Source organism: Pectinophora gossypiella, chromosome 6 (genome assembly GCF_024362695.1).
Source record: "Pectinophora gossypiella chromosome 6, ilPecGoss1.1, whole genome shotgun sequence".
Classification (NCBI taxonomy): domain Eukaryota; kingdom Metazoa; phylum Arthropoda; class Insecta; order Lepidoptera; family Gelechiidae; genus Pectinophora; species Pectinophora gossypiella.
In genome coordinates this window covers 6,934,747-6,952,665 of record NC_065409.1, presented here as the reverse complement: position 1 = coordinate 6,952,665, position 17,919 = coordinate 6,934,747, and the positions used below count along the sequence as shown (strand labels likewise).

General features: G+C 36.6%; 2 protein-coding genes across 2 annotated transcripts; both read left to right on the top strand.

Moving 5' to 3' along the window:
* Window positions 1-233: 233 nt before the first annotated feature.
* On the top strand, window positions 234-6,181 carry LOC126367263 (endoplasmic reticulum resident protein 44). Its single transcript, XM_050010689.1, has 7 exons — window positions 234-393; window positions 541-616; window positions 820-1,062; window positions 1,362-1,604; window positions 1,778-2,044; window positions 3,222-3,420; window positions 4,777-6,181. The coding sequence occupies exons 1-7, from the start codon at window positions 334-336 to the stop codon at window positions 4,910-4,912; spliced, it is 1,224 nt and encodes a 407-aa protein (XP_049866646.1). The 5' UTR covers window positions 234-333; the 3' UTR covers window positions 4,913-6,181.
* Window positions 6,182-15,195: 9,014 nt separating this feature from the next.
* Window positions 15,196-16,541, top strand: LOC126367266 (transcription factor Sp5-like). Its single transcript, XM_050010692.1, has 2 exons — window positions 15,196-15,297; window positions 15,543-16,541. Exons 1-2 carry the CDS (start codon window positions 15,268-15,270, stop codon window positions 16,518-16,520), a joined length of 1,008 nt encoding a protein of 335 aa, XP_049866649.1. The 5' UTR covers window positions 15,196-15,267; the 3' UTR covers window positions 16,521-16,541.
* The last annotated feature ends 1,378 nt before the right edge of the window (window positions 16,542-17,919 follow it).

The following is a 17,919-nucleotide window of genomic DNA, read 5'->3' as shown; positions in this document are numbered from 1 at the left end:
GGCAGATACACTTTGTTTATTGAATACTCCAATATAATAACACTCGCGAATGTCTTCCGACTAACTTAATGCGATCATTAACCACAAAACACCACTTCGTATTAATTATTTAGATTACCCAATGAAGAAAGCAACTGTTCCGTTCCCGTTTCCCGCCGAAAAGCCTTGAAAAGCTTCGTTTACAGTTAATCAATATCAATCTATATTCAATCATCTGTCTGTCACTTGAGTTGGTTGAGTACAACACTATCGAATGGCTGGTGGCTGACGGCTGACGATCGGTGGATTTTGGTTAGGGAAAATTCTACAAAATCTTCAAAAACATTGTCAAAAATGAATTGGAATACTTTCAGTTTGCTAAACTTTAAATTTTTAGCAACATGTATCATTTTGGTAAGTAATTTATCTTTGGATATCGTTGACGTGAAATCTCGCCGAAGAAATATTTTTACACGTATTCAATGGCTCGATTGTTGATTTTATGGTTTATTAAGCCTAAGTAATTAGTTTGGAAATTAAAAGAGGATTGTTATGTTTCAGATATGTCACAGCTTTTATAACCCGACCGATAGTGGTGCAGTTCAGATTACACAGAGCAATTTAGACATGGTGTTAGGTAAGTTAAATGCAATTGGTAGCTGGACAATGCCGGTGGCTTCGATACGAGAGATTTATTTATGTTTACACGTCAGTCGGTCAGTCATTACCTTTAACGAGATTCGGAACTTGCAGTTTTTAATTGCCAACACATCCTTATCTTTCAATTTTATATGTTTTTTTTTAATTGTGTGCTTTATTAATCTTTGTTTTCTATTACAGCTTCCAATGAGATTGTGTTCATTAACTTCTATGCAGAATGGTGTAGGTTCAGCAATATGCTCATGCCAATATTTGATGATGCAGCCGATGAGGTGACCAAAGCAGGTTATGACTCTGGCAAAGTTGTCATGGGCAAAGTAGACTGTGATAAAGAAGGCGCTATAGCCACTAGGTTCCATATTACCAAGTACCCTACATTAAAACTCTTCCGTAATGGATTGCCTGCTAAGAAGGAATACAGAGGTAAAGACCATTATTCATTTATTATATTATAAGTATTTAGGTCACTCATAAAATCGAGTAACTTTGTAGCAGGTCTAGAATTTTCTTTGTCTATAAAGTGCTCATCATTGTTACTGAAACAAGATTCCTACTGTTCACAATCAGAGAAATTGGAAATAAGGTATGTCAAGCTTGTAGAACACACAATAGTGTGTTTGTTTAATAAGCACTGAAAAGCTGTCTAGGGGTATTTAGCATTTTCATACTGCAATCAACTTTACATTAGGTCATCTAAAATTTGTCTAATTGGTAAATTTCAGGTCAACGGTCTGTGGAGGCTTTCTCCGAATTTATCAAAAAGCAATTAACTGATCCAGTGGTCACATTTAGTGCACTGAAAGAGTTGCATGACCTCAGTGAGGACAAGAGGCATATTATTGCTTACATGGACCGGAGAGACCAACCAGAGTATGAGGTGCTCCGGAAAGTAGCTGCCAGTCTCAAGGATGAGTGCCTCTTCCACGCTGGCTTTGGAGATGCATCTGCTCAAATGCATCCACCAGGTAAACACACACACCCACTATGAACCTAATACTGCATAATTGGGATAGTAAACTACTATTTTGAATCTCAATGCTATGTCAGTTCACAAATTAGAACAAATTTATGTGCATTCCTTAATTTTTGAATACAATATGAGAGTGAGAATTAACTTTGTAAATTGTTTACATTCTAGGCCAACCGATTGTAGTGTTTAGGACTGATAAGAAAACATCAACAGAGCCAGATGAGACATACAAAGGTTCTTTGCTCAACTTCGAAGATTTATATGCATGGGTACAAGAGAAGTGCATCCCTCTAGTAAGAGAGATAACATTTGAGAATGCTGAGGAGTTAACCGAAGAGGGTCTGCCGTTCCTCATCCTGTTCCACCACCCTACAGACACGGAAAGTGTAAAGAAGTACAAGGAAATCATCAGTAATGAGCTTGAGGCAGAAAAACGTAAGTGCTTTACATTCTATTATTTTAAAACCAAAATTCCAGCATTAGTCATTTACTGGGTCAAGCACTAATTTCTCTTTAAATAAACTATTATGGTTATGTATGATGTGGTGAAATACACTATTTCTCAAGTACAAAACAAAAAGTAGATTAGATTATTTTTATCTGAAAGCAATGTTTGTTTACTACTTATACATGATACATGAACACTGCATATTTTCTCACAATTTATGTATATTAAATAATAGTCTAATTTTCAGTTGCAAAGAGTAAGTAATTACAAAAATGTTATTACACTATATTAAACATTTGTCATGCTTGATTGTCACAGATTACATAATTTCTTACTAGTACAAAATGCATAATAAAGGCATAAAACAGTTTGCAGTGCTTGCATAATGTACTTATAATTGAACAATTTGCTTTGTGAATGTGTGTGAATTTTCAACATTCAATTAAATTACCGTGATTGGGTCAGAGTTGGACTCATGTTAGGTTTCCCTTGATTTGCTATAGAGGATTTTTATTGGCAATTTTAAGCACTTAGTTCAAAATGAGAAACAAGTACATACATACACAACAGACATAACTAATGCCCATAATTTGGTTGTGTACTTGATTCAAGATAAATTATGGAATTCTGATTACTAAATAAAGACAGATCTAACACTAACAAAAACATTTTATCTTCAACATTTTATCACGTTTTTCTATGAAAAGGTTTAATACGATCTACTCTGAACCGGCGTGCGTGTATGAAGCGATTGATGAATGTGGAGGAAGCAAGAGAAGTGTGTCAGGATCGAGGCAAATGGAATTCTATAGTCTCTGCTTACCCCGGTGGGAAATAGGCGTGAGTTTATGTATGTATGTATGTATGTGTTTCTATGATGTCACAGTGTGTTTTTGCATACAAAAGAAGAGTGTCTTTCACGTTAGACAACACACGGTAAGAATAAGGTAATAAGAAAGCACACATACTGAAGTCTTTAGATGAATATGAATAGTAAATGGCGTCAGTCGGGTTACCAACCCGTCGCCCTCATCCTTCGGTTCGGTTTAGGTGCTTCCTGTTGGAAAGAATACATAAAAATAACAAAAAAACGTTTGATAAAAGTTAAGTGTCTTAGGACTATCAAAATATAAATAACTTTCTAACAATCTGTCAAAATTTCAGAGAACGTGAACTTCCTGACAGCTGATGGTGTAAGGTTCGAGCACCCGCTGCACCACCTCGGCAAGTCCATTTCGGACCTGCCTCTGATCGCCATCGACTCCTTCCGGCACATGTACCTCTTCTCCGACTACAATGACATGGAGAAGCCGGGTAAACTGAAGCAATTCCTGCAGGATCTTTATTCAGGGAAATTACATAGGTATGTAATTATGGTCTGTTATGTTAATATTGTTTCTTTGATCGTAGAGAATGGCATAGAAAATGTCATAACAATAATAAAAAATCTGACAGAAATTTTTATTGTACATTAAGCGCGCTCAAGCGTCATTTTATTTGAAGCCGGAGCAAGCTTAGAATATTTGCTATTTATACAAACCCAGGCGTTTAGTAGATTTTACAGCTAGACATATTTGTTGATTTCACATCTATCATACTTTAGCTAACAGTATAGTTAATTCTGTCTAGTATAGTTAATTTGTTGGCGCTCGCCTCAGAAGGCATTACTGCCAAACTATAATCAAAATATCAGACTTCATAAGGAAATATGGAAAATAGATTACAAGCTGTATGTAAGGCACTGCGGTACTTCGTTACGTATTTGATAATGAAAATTAGTCATTACAATACTCAGAGCCTATCAGCATTGACTAAATATTTTCATTCTTAGTAAGAGGGTGATGAATAATTTTAACAAGACAAAGAATAAATGTATTCTTTGACAAGAAGACAAAGAATAAATGTATTCTTTGTCTTGACCAATATTCATATACCATCATGTGTAACACATGGCTGCTAGTATACATGCCGTATCATCATTGAACACGCGTTTTTTTCTATTTATATATATTTTTTTTATAATATAATACAGGGCATTGGCTGTCACTGTTGTGTTGTTAAGTATACGCTCAACGCAGAGCTGTAGCTCTGCGTGCTAACTTGAATCGATAAACATTCATCGAGACTTTCTCCTGGAATATTAATATGGAAATTGTGTCCGAAACAATGAAAGATAAATAGTAGTCCTGCAGGGCTAACATGCGCAACGTGATAAAATTATCGATCGATTCAATAAATTTCGTTGAAATCGATAAGTTTGTTTTTTTGCCTAATATATGTACCATGTGATTTTGTTCGTATTTTGACAGAACGACATGACTTGTTTGGGTTCACATATTAGCTTCAATCGACAAAACGACATAATTATATCGTCAGAATCGATAAAATGATCGTGACAAAATTTTATCACGTTGCGCATGTTACCCATATTGGTTGGCTTAGAACATAGTATCACATCTGTATCCCAAAACGGGTAGGCAGAGGTTTGTAATACACTCACTCTTCACCAGCTATATTTAAGTCCCATGTAATAGGAGGCGAGTCTATTGCCATTAATCGGGCACAAATTCTGGAAACCACGGGATATCGATTATCATAAAGTCGAATTCATTGGTTTAGAGCCTCGGTTGGGATTCGAGCCAAAGACACTATGTAAGTCACGTGTTCTCCGAACAGGGTTGGTTTAGAAATCCTAAAAAAACGTTGGTTACGATTCCAGAGAGTTCCACTACGGCCCGGATCCAGTGCAGCCGGCGCTGTCGCACGACGTGAAGGTCACCACGCCTCCAGAATCCACCTTCAAGAAGTTGGCGCCCTCCAAGAACAGATACACATTGCTCCGAGACGAGTTATAAGCCCAATGTGTCTAGCCAATACATGCTAGGTTAAGCCGGACACTACACTAAATCCTACTTAACTCCTTAGAATTCTGAAAAATAACGTTGTTTTTTATTGTCTCTTTTTTCGAACTTCGTTACAGTGAAGAATCGCTGGCCTCCAACAAAACCTAATTGTATTTCTACTTACTTGAAATGTTTGTTGAATTAATTTATTGAAGTATATTTCAGCGTAGTAATACTGGAATAAAAAAGTGTGGCCATTTCTGCAAGTAAGCATTTACTTGATATGAAAAGTATTAATAAACTATTATTTGGTATGTTTCCTCTATCCAACTATCGAAATCAACTTTCATTGTGTATCAAAATACGTGGTCAGTTTAACAAGTGGTCAACATTTAAATGTTAACAATATTTATTGCAGAATGGAACTTTAAAATATGATCGCCACCGTACCAATAACTGTCTAAACAAAAGTTTACTTGTATAACACATTTTGTTCTAAAATTTATATTAACAATTTTGTTGGTCCACTATTTAGTTGTAGTACTATTTTTAAATGTTATTTATGTTTACGAATTTAAATCATTTAAATTTAATTCCGGATCTGAAACAATTTATAAAGATTGGAGTATCGTGAGTACATTTACGATTTACATTTTTTGCATTTGTTTCTAGGCGCGATATTTTATAATTACCGTTACATATTTACTTACTTTCGATACCTTTTACCATGATAATTGTTTTCGTTCAAATATATTATCGACTCTCTTAGAACTTATTTGGCATCGATAGTATTCATATCAAATTTTGAACAACTATAAGTACCTAAATATTGCAGTTTCTATATGATAATAGTCATTTAGAAACTATTATTTAGAAACCACTATTATTTTGACTATTATTTACGTCACTCTAAGTTTAATATTCTCACAGTTTTCATAAGTACACACTGAAATCCCTACTTATGGAATCCTTATGTATTTTTTTTATAGTTTAGCAATTCCGGTGCCTGTAGGTATAATATTATTATGATTGTACAGTTTTGTCTACTAGCGTATTTTGTCGTTGTTTGATGAATAAGTGCGATTGTTTCACGACTCCTGGCGCATGATTTGTCAAAGTAACGAGAGTTGTACATTCCTCGATCTGAAGCTGAGTAGCTCCGGTCCGCCGGAGGCCCGTGTTGCTCTATGCTGAGTAGTCATTACTTACCTAAGTATGTGTAATGGTTGTACAAAATGTATGTTTTGTGACGTGTGTTGTAATAAAAATTTCGAGCCTCAACTGCGGTGGTTTCTTTCATATCTTCACATCAACTATTTTATTTTTTTACGGGACCCAGCAATAACGACAATTACGTAGCTGTGTAAAATAAAATCGGCTATCAGATAGAGATGAATTTATCAGGGGGGTTAAAAATGCCGCATCCTAACAATTTGGTTGTGTACTAGTTTCAAGACAAATTATGAAATTCTGATAACTAAATAAAGACAGATCTAAAACTAACGAAAAACGTTTTTTTCTATTAATTTTTTTGTGAATTTTAATTAAGAAAAACGTATAATAAGACCGATATTTTATCACGTTTTTCTATGACGTCACAGTATGCTTTTTCATACAAATTCCATAGTAATTTCGTGTTTTGTCGTTTAGTAAAAGTACCTGATTTGCTAAACGACAAAGCAATATTGCAATTTAACATTTGCGCATATAAAAAAAGATTTCTAGATGAATTTCTTCGATGTGGCCTTTTTAACCAATCAATCAATCAATCATTTATTTGCCAGAATACAATTTACAAAAGATGGTAAGTATAGTATTACAGTAGGTCATAGTATTCAACCTTAACTAGGCATGCAAATATTTTAACAATTTGAAAACAAAACTTCCAATCATAATAAAGGAGATCATCGGATTTCGGCCCAGAAGTCAAAGTGCCGGCCAAAAAATAATTTTGCTATATTCCGTTAGACCTTATCCACCTGAGCATTTATTACTATGGCACCAAAGCTGTAGGATCAATATCTTCGGTTTTATTCGAATTCAAAAAACTGTATTTTTCATACATTTTTGGTCAAAATGTAAAGTGCCGGCCAAGTAACAATAATGGTATATATCCTTAGAACTTATCCGTCTGAGCATTTATTACTATGGCACCAAAGCTATAGCGTCAATATTTTCGGTTTTATTCGAATTAAAAAAAAACTTGTATTTTTCATACATTTTGGTGAAAATGTGAAGTGCCGGCCAAGAAACAATATTGGTATATCCCGTTAAAACTTGTCCATTTGACCATTTATTATTATGGCACCAAACGTCTATGACCATTATTTTGGCTTTTATTGGACTTTACGTTTTAGTTTCTATGTGAAAAGTGCCGGTCAGCAAAAAACACATGTCAAAACTATCGAGAAGATACCTGTAAACATTATTCACTATGACAATAATCGTGTATGACCATTAGTTTGGCTGTTGTTGGATTTTTAAAATCTCGATTTTTGATTTATTTTGTTATAAAATAAAATATGACAGGCGCGTTATTTAAAGGATCGTCAGAATGTTTATTATTATGACATTAAACGTGTATGACCACTATTTTGAACTTGATTCGATTTTTCAAAAATCTGGTGTTTTCATAGATACCTACACTTTGGCGAAAAAAGTTTTATCTGGTGATAATGGAACTATCTTGCTAAAGGCGTAATATAGTCGTCTTTTTGACACATTTTTATAAATTAAAAATAGGTTTGCTTTTACGCTTTAGAAGCTACTTTTTTTAAGAAAAGTGTGTATACAAGGAAAATACAGTGGGGTGATAGAGGCGTACTACGCTATCGGCCGAGTAGCACCAGGACATTGTGATCGGCATACATGCAAAGTACAACTGCCCGACTCCTGTCTTCCCTAACAGCTACTTCAGACGTCATGCCAAAATACGAGTTTCGTCACTAGATGGCAAGCTTATCTTTGGAGGGTGGTAACCATCTACGGTCATAATAATTCAACCTAAACTTAGGCCGTAACGTTGAGTGGAATGCAAAAACTACAGCCAACGTCATATCTAAAATCAGATGGTATTAATATAGAAGTTCACCTTTCAACACACAAAACAAAAACACAAGGTATTTATCTGACTAATAACTAGTCATTGGGAAAGCTCTGCTTGTTGCCATTGTTAAAATGTATAAAAAAAATAAAGATTTTAAAAAGTCCAATAAAAGCCAAAGTCAAAATAATGGTCAAAAATGTTTTGCGCCAGATTATTAAATGTTTAAAGTTGTATTAAAGGTCCTTTGTAATCCGCCGTATCGCAATTTTTGCCCAAAGCACTTTATTTTTAAACAAAATAACTAAGAAATCAAGATTTTCAAAATAAAATAAAAGCCAAACTAATGATCGTACACGTTCGGTGCTATAGAAAAAAATGTTAATAGGCATCTACTCGATACTGTCTACATGGTATTTTTGCTGGTCGGCACTTTTCACATTTGAACTAAAACGTAAATTCCAATAAAAGTCAAAATAATGGTCATAGATGTTTGGTGTCATATAAAAAAATATTGAGAAGCAACTATTAGACAGATTCGACGTATTCTTATCGATTGCCGGCATTTTAACATATTAACCAAAACGGAAAGTCCAATAAACGTCAAAATAATGGTCATAGAAGTTTGGCGCCATACTAATAAATGTTCTAACGGTCCTTTGTAATACGCCTGTATCCCCTTTTTCCAAACGGACATAATATTTTTTTTTACAAAATGTATGAAAAATCGTGATTTTTAAAATCCAATTAAAGCCAAACTACTGGTCATACACGTTTGGTGGCATAGTAAAAAATGGTCAGAGCAATCTACTCGAAAGGTTCGACACATTTTTTTTCTCTGGCCGGCACTTTCAAATTTGGGCCGGCCAAAGTATGGAGAGCCGATGATCTCCTTTAAAATTTTACGTTTTAAAAGACAAATAATCGTTTAATAGTGACATAGTGACATTGTAACGATTAGTATACAGGATGTTAGTGACATCGTAACGAAAACTTTGAGGGATGATTCAGACCAAGATTCTGAGTTGATACCAAGTAGTATTTTTCGCCGCAAAACTGAAAAAAAAAATTTTTTTTCATGAATTTGTTTTGATATCAACTCGGAATCATGGTCTGAATCATCCCCCTCAGTATCCGTTACGGTGTCTCTAACGCCCGTAGCTAACGCCCATGCGTACGGTCATGAGCATTAATATGTATACACTTTGATACCATGTCACATTAAGTTTTTTGACAAATTGAACTGTAAGTCTCACTAAATGTCAAATATGTTAGCGCGACAGAGTCCTAAAGTGGGTACATTGTATTGCTCATGCATGACTGTACTTGTATGGCTACCATTAATGTACCATTCAATTAATTGTATGAAACGTACTTTGTACAATAAAGTGTGGTGAAATGCCCTTTAAATGCAAGTGGTCCTAGGATGTTGAAGGAATCAACTTAGTACATTTAAGCGTGGTATTTAGGGAGTGTAACGAATACTGAGGGGGATGATTCAGCTCATTATTCTGAGTTAATAATGTAGTCTAAGTAGAATTTTCCATCACAAAGGTATAGAATAGAAAATAAAGAACATGAATATTGCGATGGATAATTCCTCTTAATATCAACTCAGAATCATAGTCTGACTCCTCCCCCTCAGTATTCGTAACAATGTCACTAACACCGTGTATACCTCTGCCTACCCCTTCGGGGGTATAGGCGTGACTATATGTTATGTGTTTGGGAAACATGGAATACGTTCAACTGATAGTCTTCCCGGGCATGTCGTTTAAAATCCGACAGAGAGATTTGTCTCCTTTCTAACATAATGGACAATAATAATTGTTATGGGCGATAGGCTCCCTTATCACCATAATCTTAGGACTTCGTATCAACAGTGGCTGCAAGTTGTTTTTCATTACTTGTGGTTCTGCCCACCCCATGTATTTATGAAACATTACAAGATCATTAGCCCGTATAAAACCGTACTTACGTATTTTTGATTACGGTTTTAAACGGTTCTCTATTTTAACGCATAAAAGTTTATGTAATAATTTACCATGGCGTAATGTTACTTGTCCTATTATTAGTTACGCATAGTATTAATTTGTCATAACTTTTTAAGCATAAATTTGAAACTCATAACTACTATAAGCATAATAATTAGTGGCAATAATGATATATAAGCATAATTATTATAAGCATAAAAACTATACTCCGAATGAGAAAAGCTTTGGCACAACTTTTAACATTTCCGAAACTTACTTTTTCCTAGGCTGCATTTGGTTCATGATTGTGACTTTTTATATTTTTTGACTCTATTTCATGCTGTTGGTCATCATTCAGTATACTTTTTGTGTGTAAGATAAACATGCTGGCGGCGTAGGGGTGGCCCAAGGGCCACCCCAGCCGCACCCTAACCTACTGTTATGCCTTGTAAAAATTATGACAAAACACAATTATTCTAAAAAAAGAATTATGGATACCTATTTATATGCGAATCAAATTTATACTAACAAATATTAGTCCTAAAATAAGTTATACCTAACAAACCAGTATGCTTAGATGTTATAATGGGAAAGTACTATTATGCTTAAAAACGTTATGCAAAAAGGTTATGATAATTAAAATTATGACAAAACCATTTATGCATTTTAAGAGAATCCCGTTTTAAACATACCAAGTTAGTGAACGAATGCGGTCATCGATCTCATAACTAAGTATAAATACCATACAGAAGAATAGATATGAGTACAACAAAAATAAGTATTCCCAAGAATCTTCATGTACGTATGTCTCTTGTGCTTTCCTGCTTTGTTTAACCAGTTAACAAAAAGTTTTCCAATAGTCTAAAGCTGGAAACTAGACCCCGTCGGCTGGGTTTATTGTGGCTGTGTTGTTGGAGGACTTTGCAGGCTTAAATCACCTGATTGTCCAAAAAAGTAAGATAATTCTATGCTTCGGAGGGCACGTTAAGCCGTTGGTCCCGGCTCACGTCCACCAACCCGCAGTGGAGCAGCGTGGTGGAGTATGCTCCGTACCCCCTTCGGTTGATTGAGGGGAGAGCCCAGCAGTGGAACGTGTATAGGCTGTTTATGTTTTATATAAGTAGATATTTACACACCTAAAATATAATACCTAAAAATATTTATTTAATACGTTTCTGCTCATTAATTACGATCTTCGATTAGCAATGCCTCTGCAAGCGGAACTTGACCACAGTTGTTGCAAAAAAACCGTTCCTTTGTGCGGCTCCTAATGAGCGCGATAGTCCGGCGTCAAATGTGTCATTAACATCGTCAAATCTCTTCGGAACGGCTTGTTGTGCTAAACAAACTGCGCCGGAGTGCTTTTGGCAGTTTTTGCCGGGTTTTACTTATGTAGGGCAATTTCGGCTGTCAGTGTAGAGAAAGATCAGTGTTTGAAGCCGCCGCGGCGCCACGGGGTGCCTTGTTCCGCAGAATTCTTCTACCTACTTCGTATTTTTTCTAACGTCCGAAGGGTGACCAGATTTACCAGCATCATAGATTTTATGATTTCTATGCCAAACTTTTTATTGCTGTTATTCAAATAGTTCAAAAAGTAATCAAAATTATGTTTATGATGTTATTTTGAAGTTTTTATAAAAGCTTAAATTGTTATGATTATGTTTTTGATAATTTGATTGAAATATTAAATAGGGACCACCTTAAAGAATATTTGAAATTATCAAAATGTTCTTGATCAGGTTAACATTCATAATTATGGAGGTTTTCAATTAAATAAGTAGGCATTTCGTCCTTGACAAGATGTCTCTGCTACAGGTCTCTAGTGAAATTGCGTGGTTTCTGTTAATGAAGTCTAAATTCGATTTCACTCTCTCTTTATTCTCTATATATATATATATATATAGATTATATAGATATATATATATATATATATATATATATATATATATATATATATATATATATATATATATATATATATATATATATATATATATCTATATCTTCTCATATTTACCGAGAGAGAAGAAATGTAAGGACGACAAAACGGGAAAGAAGATCATGTTTTATAGATACTTAGAGCTATTTCATTTTAGATAACTCCTTCGATTAAACGTAGGTAGGATATTATTTATCTTGAAGTCTTCGTATTAGATCGTTCTTATTCAGTTCTCTAGACCAGATCAGGTTTTTATTATGTCAAAATTAACAAATAAAGAGTTTTACGCAATAACAAAACTAAACCTTTAAATTTATTACTCGGTAGCAAGATCAACAAAAGCTTAACTTTTTACAGCTGTTACACAATTCGTTTTTTTTTCAAAGGAGCATCGTAGTGCGAACCTGTGTCCCGCATTGTGTAGGACAGGTACACCGTTCTTGTTACACTTTGACAATACCCAGATATTCACTCCTTTAAAAGCGAATCCTCTAAGATTCCTAAACCAGGCGGAATTCCGATCAGATAGCATCGCGTCCGTTTCCACACAATAGCAATATAAAACTTATTCACGTAACACTGAGCTTTTTATCTCTTTTGTTAAGGTTAAATATCAAGTTACGTAAAAATTGAAACATGCGAACGTTGCTTTGTGAGATTGTATTTAAGGTAATAACGATCAAGTCAAGAGGTCCTTGCTTTGATTTTTTTTTCTCCGAAAAACATGACTTGCAAGTTCTTCTTCTATAATGTGGGTTGTGCGGTGAATTACCAACCTCTTCAACCCTGGTGTCATGGTTACTTGAAAGTTAACTCATAGGTAATCCCTATCGGAGTAGGCAGAGTTGCAAGTCGGAAGATAAGTGCCTAATTACCCTGCAGTCACTTGTGGTACTGATGTCCAGTGTATTCTGTGAAGGTATGAACAACAGACGGTATAGGTAAGTGATAAGTAGGTTACCTGCCTTAACTACACTGACCTATAATTTAGTCAATTCTGGAAGTATATCTATTCGATCGATCCAGATGACTTTGTGACTTAAAACTTCTGACATGTGGTTGGGACCTACTTATACTCGTAATACGATGTGTTGTCAGGTAAGTACCTACCTACTTACGATTTCATAAACATATAACAATTGTAAATTATATGTCAATTTTGTGACTATTAAAGTGATAACATTATTAAGTATGCGTTATTCCTTCCTATCATAATATTCACTGGCAGTCGTATAACGAAATCATGCGCTTCGATTTCAGTAAGTACTTACCTATATTTATGCACAATTGCATTCAGCTCACAAGTCCGTACGATTAAGATATCGTGCGGCGTGGGTGCGTACAATGGTGCAATACGACACCAAGGGTCGGTACTTTGTGCACCTAATAAAGCCAGGACCCGCCAAAAGACAGGAAGTAGGACCAGCGTGCGATAGAACCAATTACACGCCCACGATACCTGAAACCTGTAATTATTGAAAAGTATCCGAGATCAGCGGAAACGTGTGCTATGAGGACGACTCAGATTGAGATGAACTCACGTTCATCACGAATCACTTCCATTCATAGATTATGATAACAGCAAGTAATTACGTAAGTAATTTGAGCGGTCTCTTGTCTTATACCATGAAACTATTCATGATCATGATTATCAAGATTTTATTGACATGTAGATAACTTATGCCTTATGTGCATAAATACACCGTAACAATTACATAAGTAAACATTTTTGTCAAAAACCTGAGGGCTCACTAGAAATTTCATCGAGCACTTTTTTCATACCAAAACATCAAAGGTTGGCGACCTTGTATCATCACGTGTATCTTGTCGCAAAATGATGGAGTGACCGCGCGGCGTGTTTTCAACGGGCACTACGATGCGGCACAAAAAGGCAGTAGCCGGAGATTTATGGCGTTAGAAGAGCGATCATGGACCATTAGTATCCTGCATTGTCCCCGGCATGGGGGCTTTGACGAATCCGCGACCGTACCGGGGTGCAGACAGTAGCCAACTCATCTATTGTCGCCGCGTATTGTTCTACCCCGCCGTAAACATGTCGACAGGTTAACGCGCATATTGTACCAACTTTACAACTTGTAAAATTAACAGTAGCATTCGAGGAATATCTTCTTTGTAGAAAATTCTTTCTCTAACAAGTGTGTATTGCGTGGGACTACAAAAAGGGGAATGCGACTTTCAACGGATAGCCGCTGAGTTCTTTTCTCGTGTTTCCCACACTTTCCTTCCGATTTTTCTCATCGAGTAGGAAAGATGCCAATCTTAAGAAGAACGCTTTGGAAAGTTATTCTTGTTTACGATAAAAAAATGTTCATCAGATTAGGAGTTAGTAGATAAACTAAATAAAAAAAAACATAATAAGTAAGTACATTTTATTTTCTTTCGCGTAGCTAAAAAGGCTTTTTATTTTTACTAAGTTATTCATGTCAGGCGGAGTGGGTCCGAGAAATTGGTGGAATAAAAAACATATTAAAGATCAGTCGTGGAAGAAAGGAACTGTGGCCTCCTCTGAGTGCGGTGTTTAGTAAAACAAAAGCAGAGGGAACGATTTAACAAACTGCCATATTTTAACAACGTGTAATTAAAGGTTTGGCTCCGCTCGAATATGCATAAATCATGCGTCTGCCGCGAACTGCCGACCGAAATAGAGAAAAAATTAAAAACATTAAGTGCCTCGGAGTCGAAACGGAGAAATAATTCGTAATAGATGTTGTAGGTAGATCTCTATCGGACCGGCTTGACCACGTCATCGACGTCACGGTAAATATAAGCTTTCGGAGCTTCTATATATAATCAAGTACGTATTGTATTTATACATATGTTTAATATAAGTATGTATAATATATGTTTAATAAACACACATGTTAGGTACTCAGGTATTATTACTAAGTTATTAAGTTGTCTTCTTTAGACAATTCGGTGTAAATAATATCTAAAATATTGTAATTAGAAAATAAATATCGATTTGTTGCTCGTTGAACTCTTTTCTTTGACAAAACTGTTTACAAGTCGTACTTGTATTTTGTGGCTGGCAAAAGTAAACAGAGATCAAGGCAGGCTACGAAGGCAGGGACCGCGAGTGTCTCGCTCACTCGATTTCCCATTCTCATGAGCCGAACTTTAAGCTCGTAAGCTCATAACTCACGGCGGGGTGGGGTCGGCGGTCGGAGGCTGTGCGGGCGCGGGGTAGCTGCGTGGCGGGGGGAGGGGGGGTGCGCGCGCGCCGCCGGCCGGCACCCCCGGGGCAGGCGGGGCGGCCGGGGCGAGGTGACAACCGCTCGTTACCTCTATTCGAAGCCAGTTATTAAAAACGTCTCGGCGCGAGCGGTGCGCCGCCCTGTAATTATCTAGTTGGAAGTTTGGTCGCGCTACGTTGTCACCGTTGTCACCGGAAATGCAGTACGTGGACCCGCCCGCGCAACAGGTCCGTCCGCCCGCCCACGCCCTTTAACTGATACTTTGACAGTGTTTATTAAAACAATATCACCGGTTTTTTGCCTTTAATGTCGATAGAGACGAAGGTGTACCGTTTTGCGAGAATTATAGTAATTTAGATTGACGCTCATTTGGAAATTGTAGTTTAACCGTAGAATATTTTAAAAGTGTGTTTTGACTTTGTCGAATAAAAAATTTACGAGTTAATAACTAATAAGTCGTTCAATTTTACAGATGATGAGCATGATGAGTGGCTACGGGTGTGGATATGGTCGCGGGGAGGCGGTGTCACCGGCCTCGGATCTGTCGTCGTGCAGCAGCGCGTCGTCAGGCGTGTGGTGTGGTCTGCCGCCGGCGTACCCGCCGCAGTACCCCGCCTATTGGCCGTCCGCCACCGCTGACGAGGCCAGAGAACTGCAACGCCGCTGTGCTAAATGTCGCTGCCCCAACTGCCTGACAGAAGCAGCGGGCTTCGGCCCCAACTACGGCAAGGACGGAGCGAAACGAGAACACGTCTGCCACGTCCCCGGCTGTGGCAAAGTATACGGCAAGACGTCTCATCTGAAAGCTCACCTCCGCTGGCACACGGGCGAGCGGCCGTTCGTGTGCAACTGGTTGTTCTGCGGGAAAAGGTTCACGCGGTCCGACGAACTGCAACGACACCTGCGCACGCACACTGGTGAGAAGAGGTTCTCCTGCCAACTCTGCGCGAAGCGGTTTATGCGCTCCGATCACCTAGCTAAACACGTCAAGACCCACGCTAACGTCTCAAGAAAAATCAAGAAAGCTAAGGACAGCGAGAAGGATGAGTCTCCGAAAGTTTCTAGTGACAAGGTTGCCGAGCAAAACGTGACTGTAAACGATGTTACACCAGTAACTTCGATCGGCAGTTCGAATTACGGAACGGTGCCTGTCGCAACCACTGCAAAGGAAATGTCATTGAACTACGCAGCGGTGGCCCCGAGCGTGGCGAGTGCTAATGGAATGAACTTCACCAGCGGAGGGATGTATGGCGGCGGGGCGGTGGTGAGCGGCGGCTGGGGCCCTGACGTCAGGCAAGACATATACTACTCCAGGCCTCCCGTGCGCGATCACCGAATGTATCAACAATACGCCTCTCCTTTGTCATCATATCAGTGCGCCACTAAAGATAACTACGCCGTTTTCCAAGGACATTACACCTATCAAGCCCCAATGGCAATCGGACAATAAAGTTTTAAATAGTGAAATTAATATAAGTGAACTATGAACGCGCTTCTGTAAATAATTGTTGCTGAAAGAAAACAGTATTTTGTTAAGTTACCAACAATGTCAATTGTGATGTCTATAATTACCGCCATTTGTTGTGCCTTGATCGATTCCAATGGAAATGTTACTGTATTTTAATTGATAAGCGATTAAAACTTTTGATACATAAACTTCTGATTGTATATCTTTTCGGTTCCCCTAAACCGAATTCATTACAAAGCTTATAACTCTGACTCTGACTTATACCAAATTCTTATTCATTAAAACGTAAAATAGACTCTATTCTCACACATATTGACTAATAAATTCCTAATTTTCTAACTTGCTATTAAAGCTTTCAACTGTACAAGTACGTAAAATTATGAGAGACATAAATTGTATGTGTTTTAAATCTTCTTCAATCTTTATTCCACTTTAAATCTCGTAGGTTAACGTATTATTAACGTATGGATTATAACAATTATTATTATTCATAGCATACAAAGTTCAGTCATATCAAAAATAAACATCGAATGATTGATAGGTTCTAGAAAACATCACATCTCACAAAAAAATGTAGGCAATAAACGACATGGTAATACTACTTGCCGTGTAAAAAGTTTTTTGTCTCTTAACGCATGTTGTTTTTGTGGCTTATCCTGACTAGTTTTAATATCGCCACTAAACATATAAAAGACATGTGTAAAATCAAGCAAGTACTTAACATAAATTCTTACTATTATCAATTTGTCGTCATTCTAAGCTATTTCCTTCTTTCGTCGAGTTTATTCATCAAGCTATTTTGCAATGATCCAAAATTTGAATGGCATACTAATTCAGTATTTATGTAAGTACAATAGCAGCCAACGGTAAGAATTTTTCTGATATTCAAATTCATTGTGGATCAAACTTTATCACGCAGTTTTGTTTGAATGTGCTACGCCGTAGTCGCAAGTGCTACGGTTGAGGTAGCTGTTTATAGTACTTTATAATGTAGTTATTTTTAAGCTCTTGTCCAAGTAATGAAATTATAATTTACATACATACATAGATAAACTCACGCCTATTTCCCACCGGGGTAAGCAAGGACTATGGAATATGGATAAATTATAAATAGTTTAAAGACAAACATTAAATATGGAAAAAATATACGTTATCGTCCCTTAATGTTTCTCAGTTACACATAAATACGTTTTAAAATGTTAGGGACTTGAAAGATAAATTAGTAGTTAGAGATAAGGCTATGTATTAACAAGAAAATATTTAAACAGATAATATATTTTTGCACTTACGTAATTATTGTTTGTAATATGGAACAATCTTGCAGATTTGATGATTTAGCATAAATTTAAATGGCTATGTGACTTTATAGAGGTAGATTGTG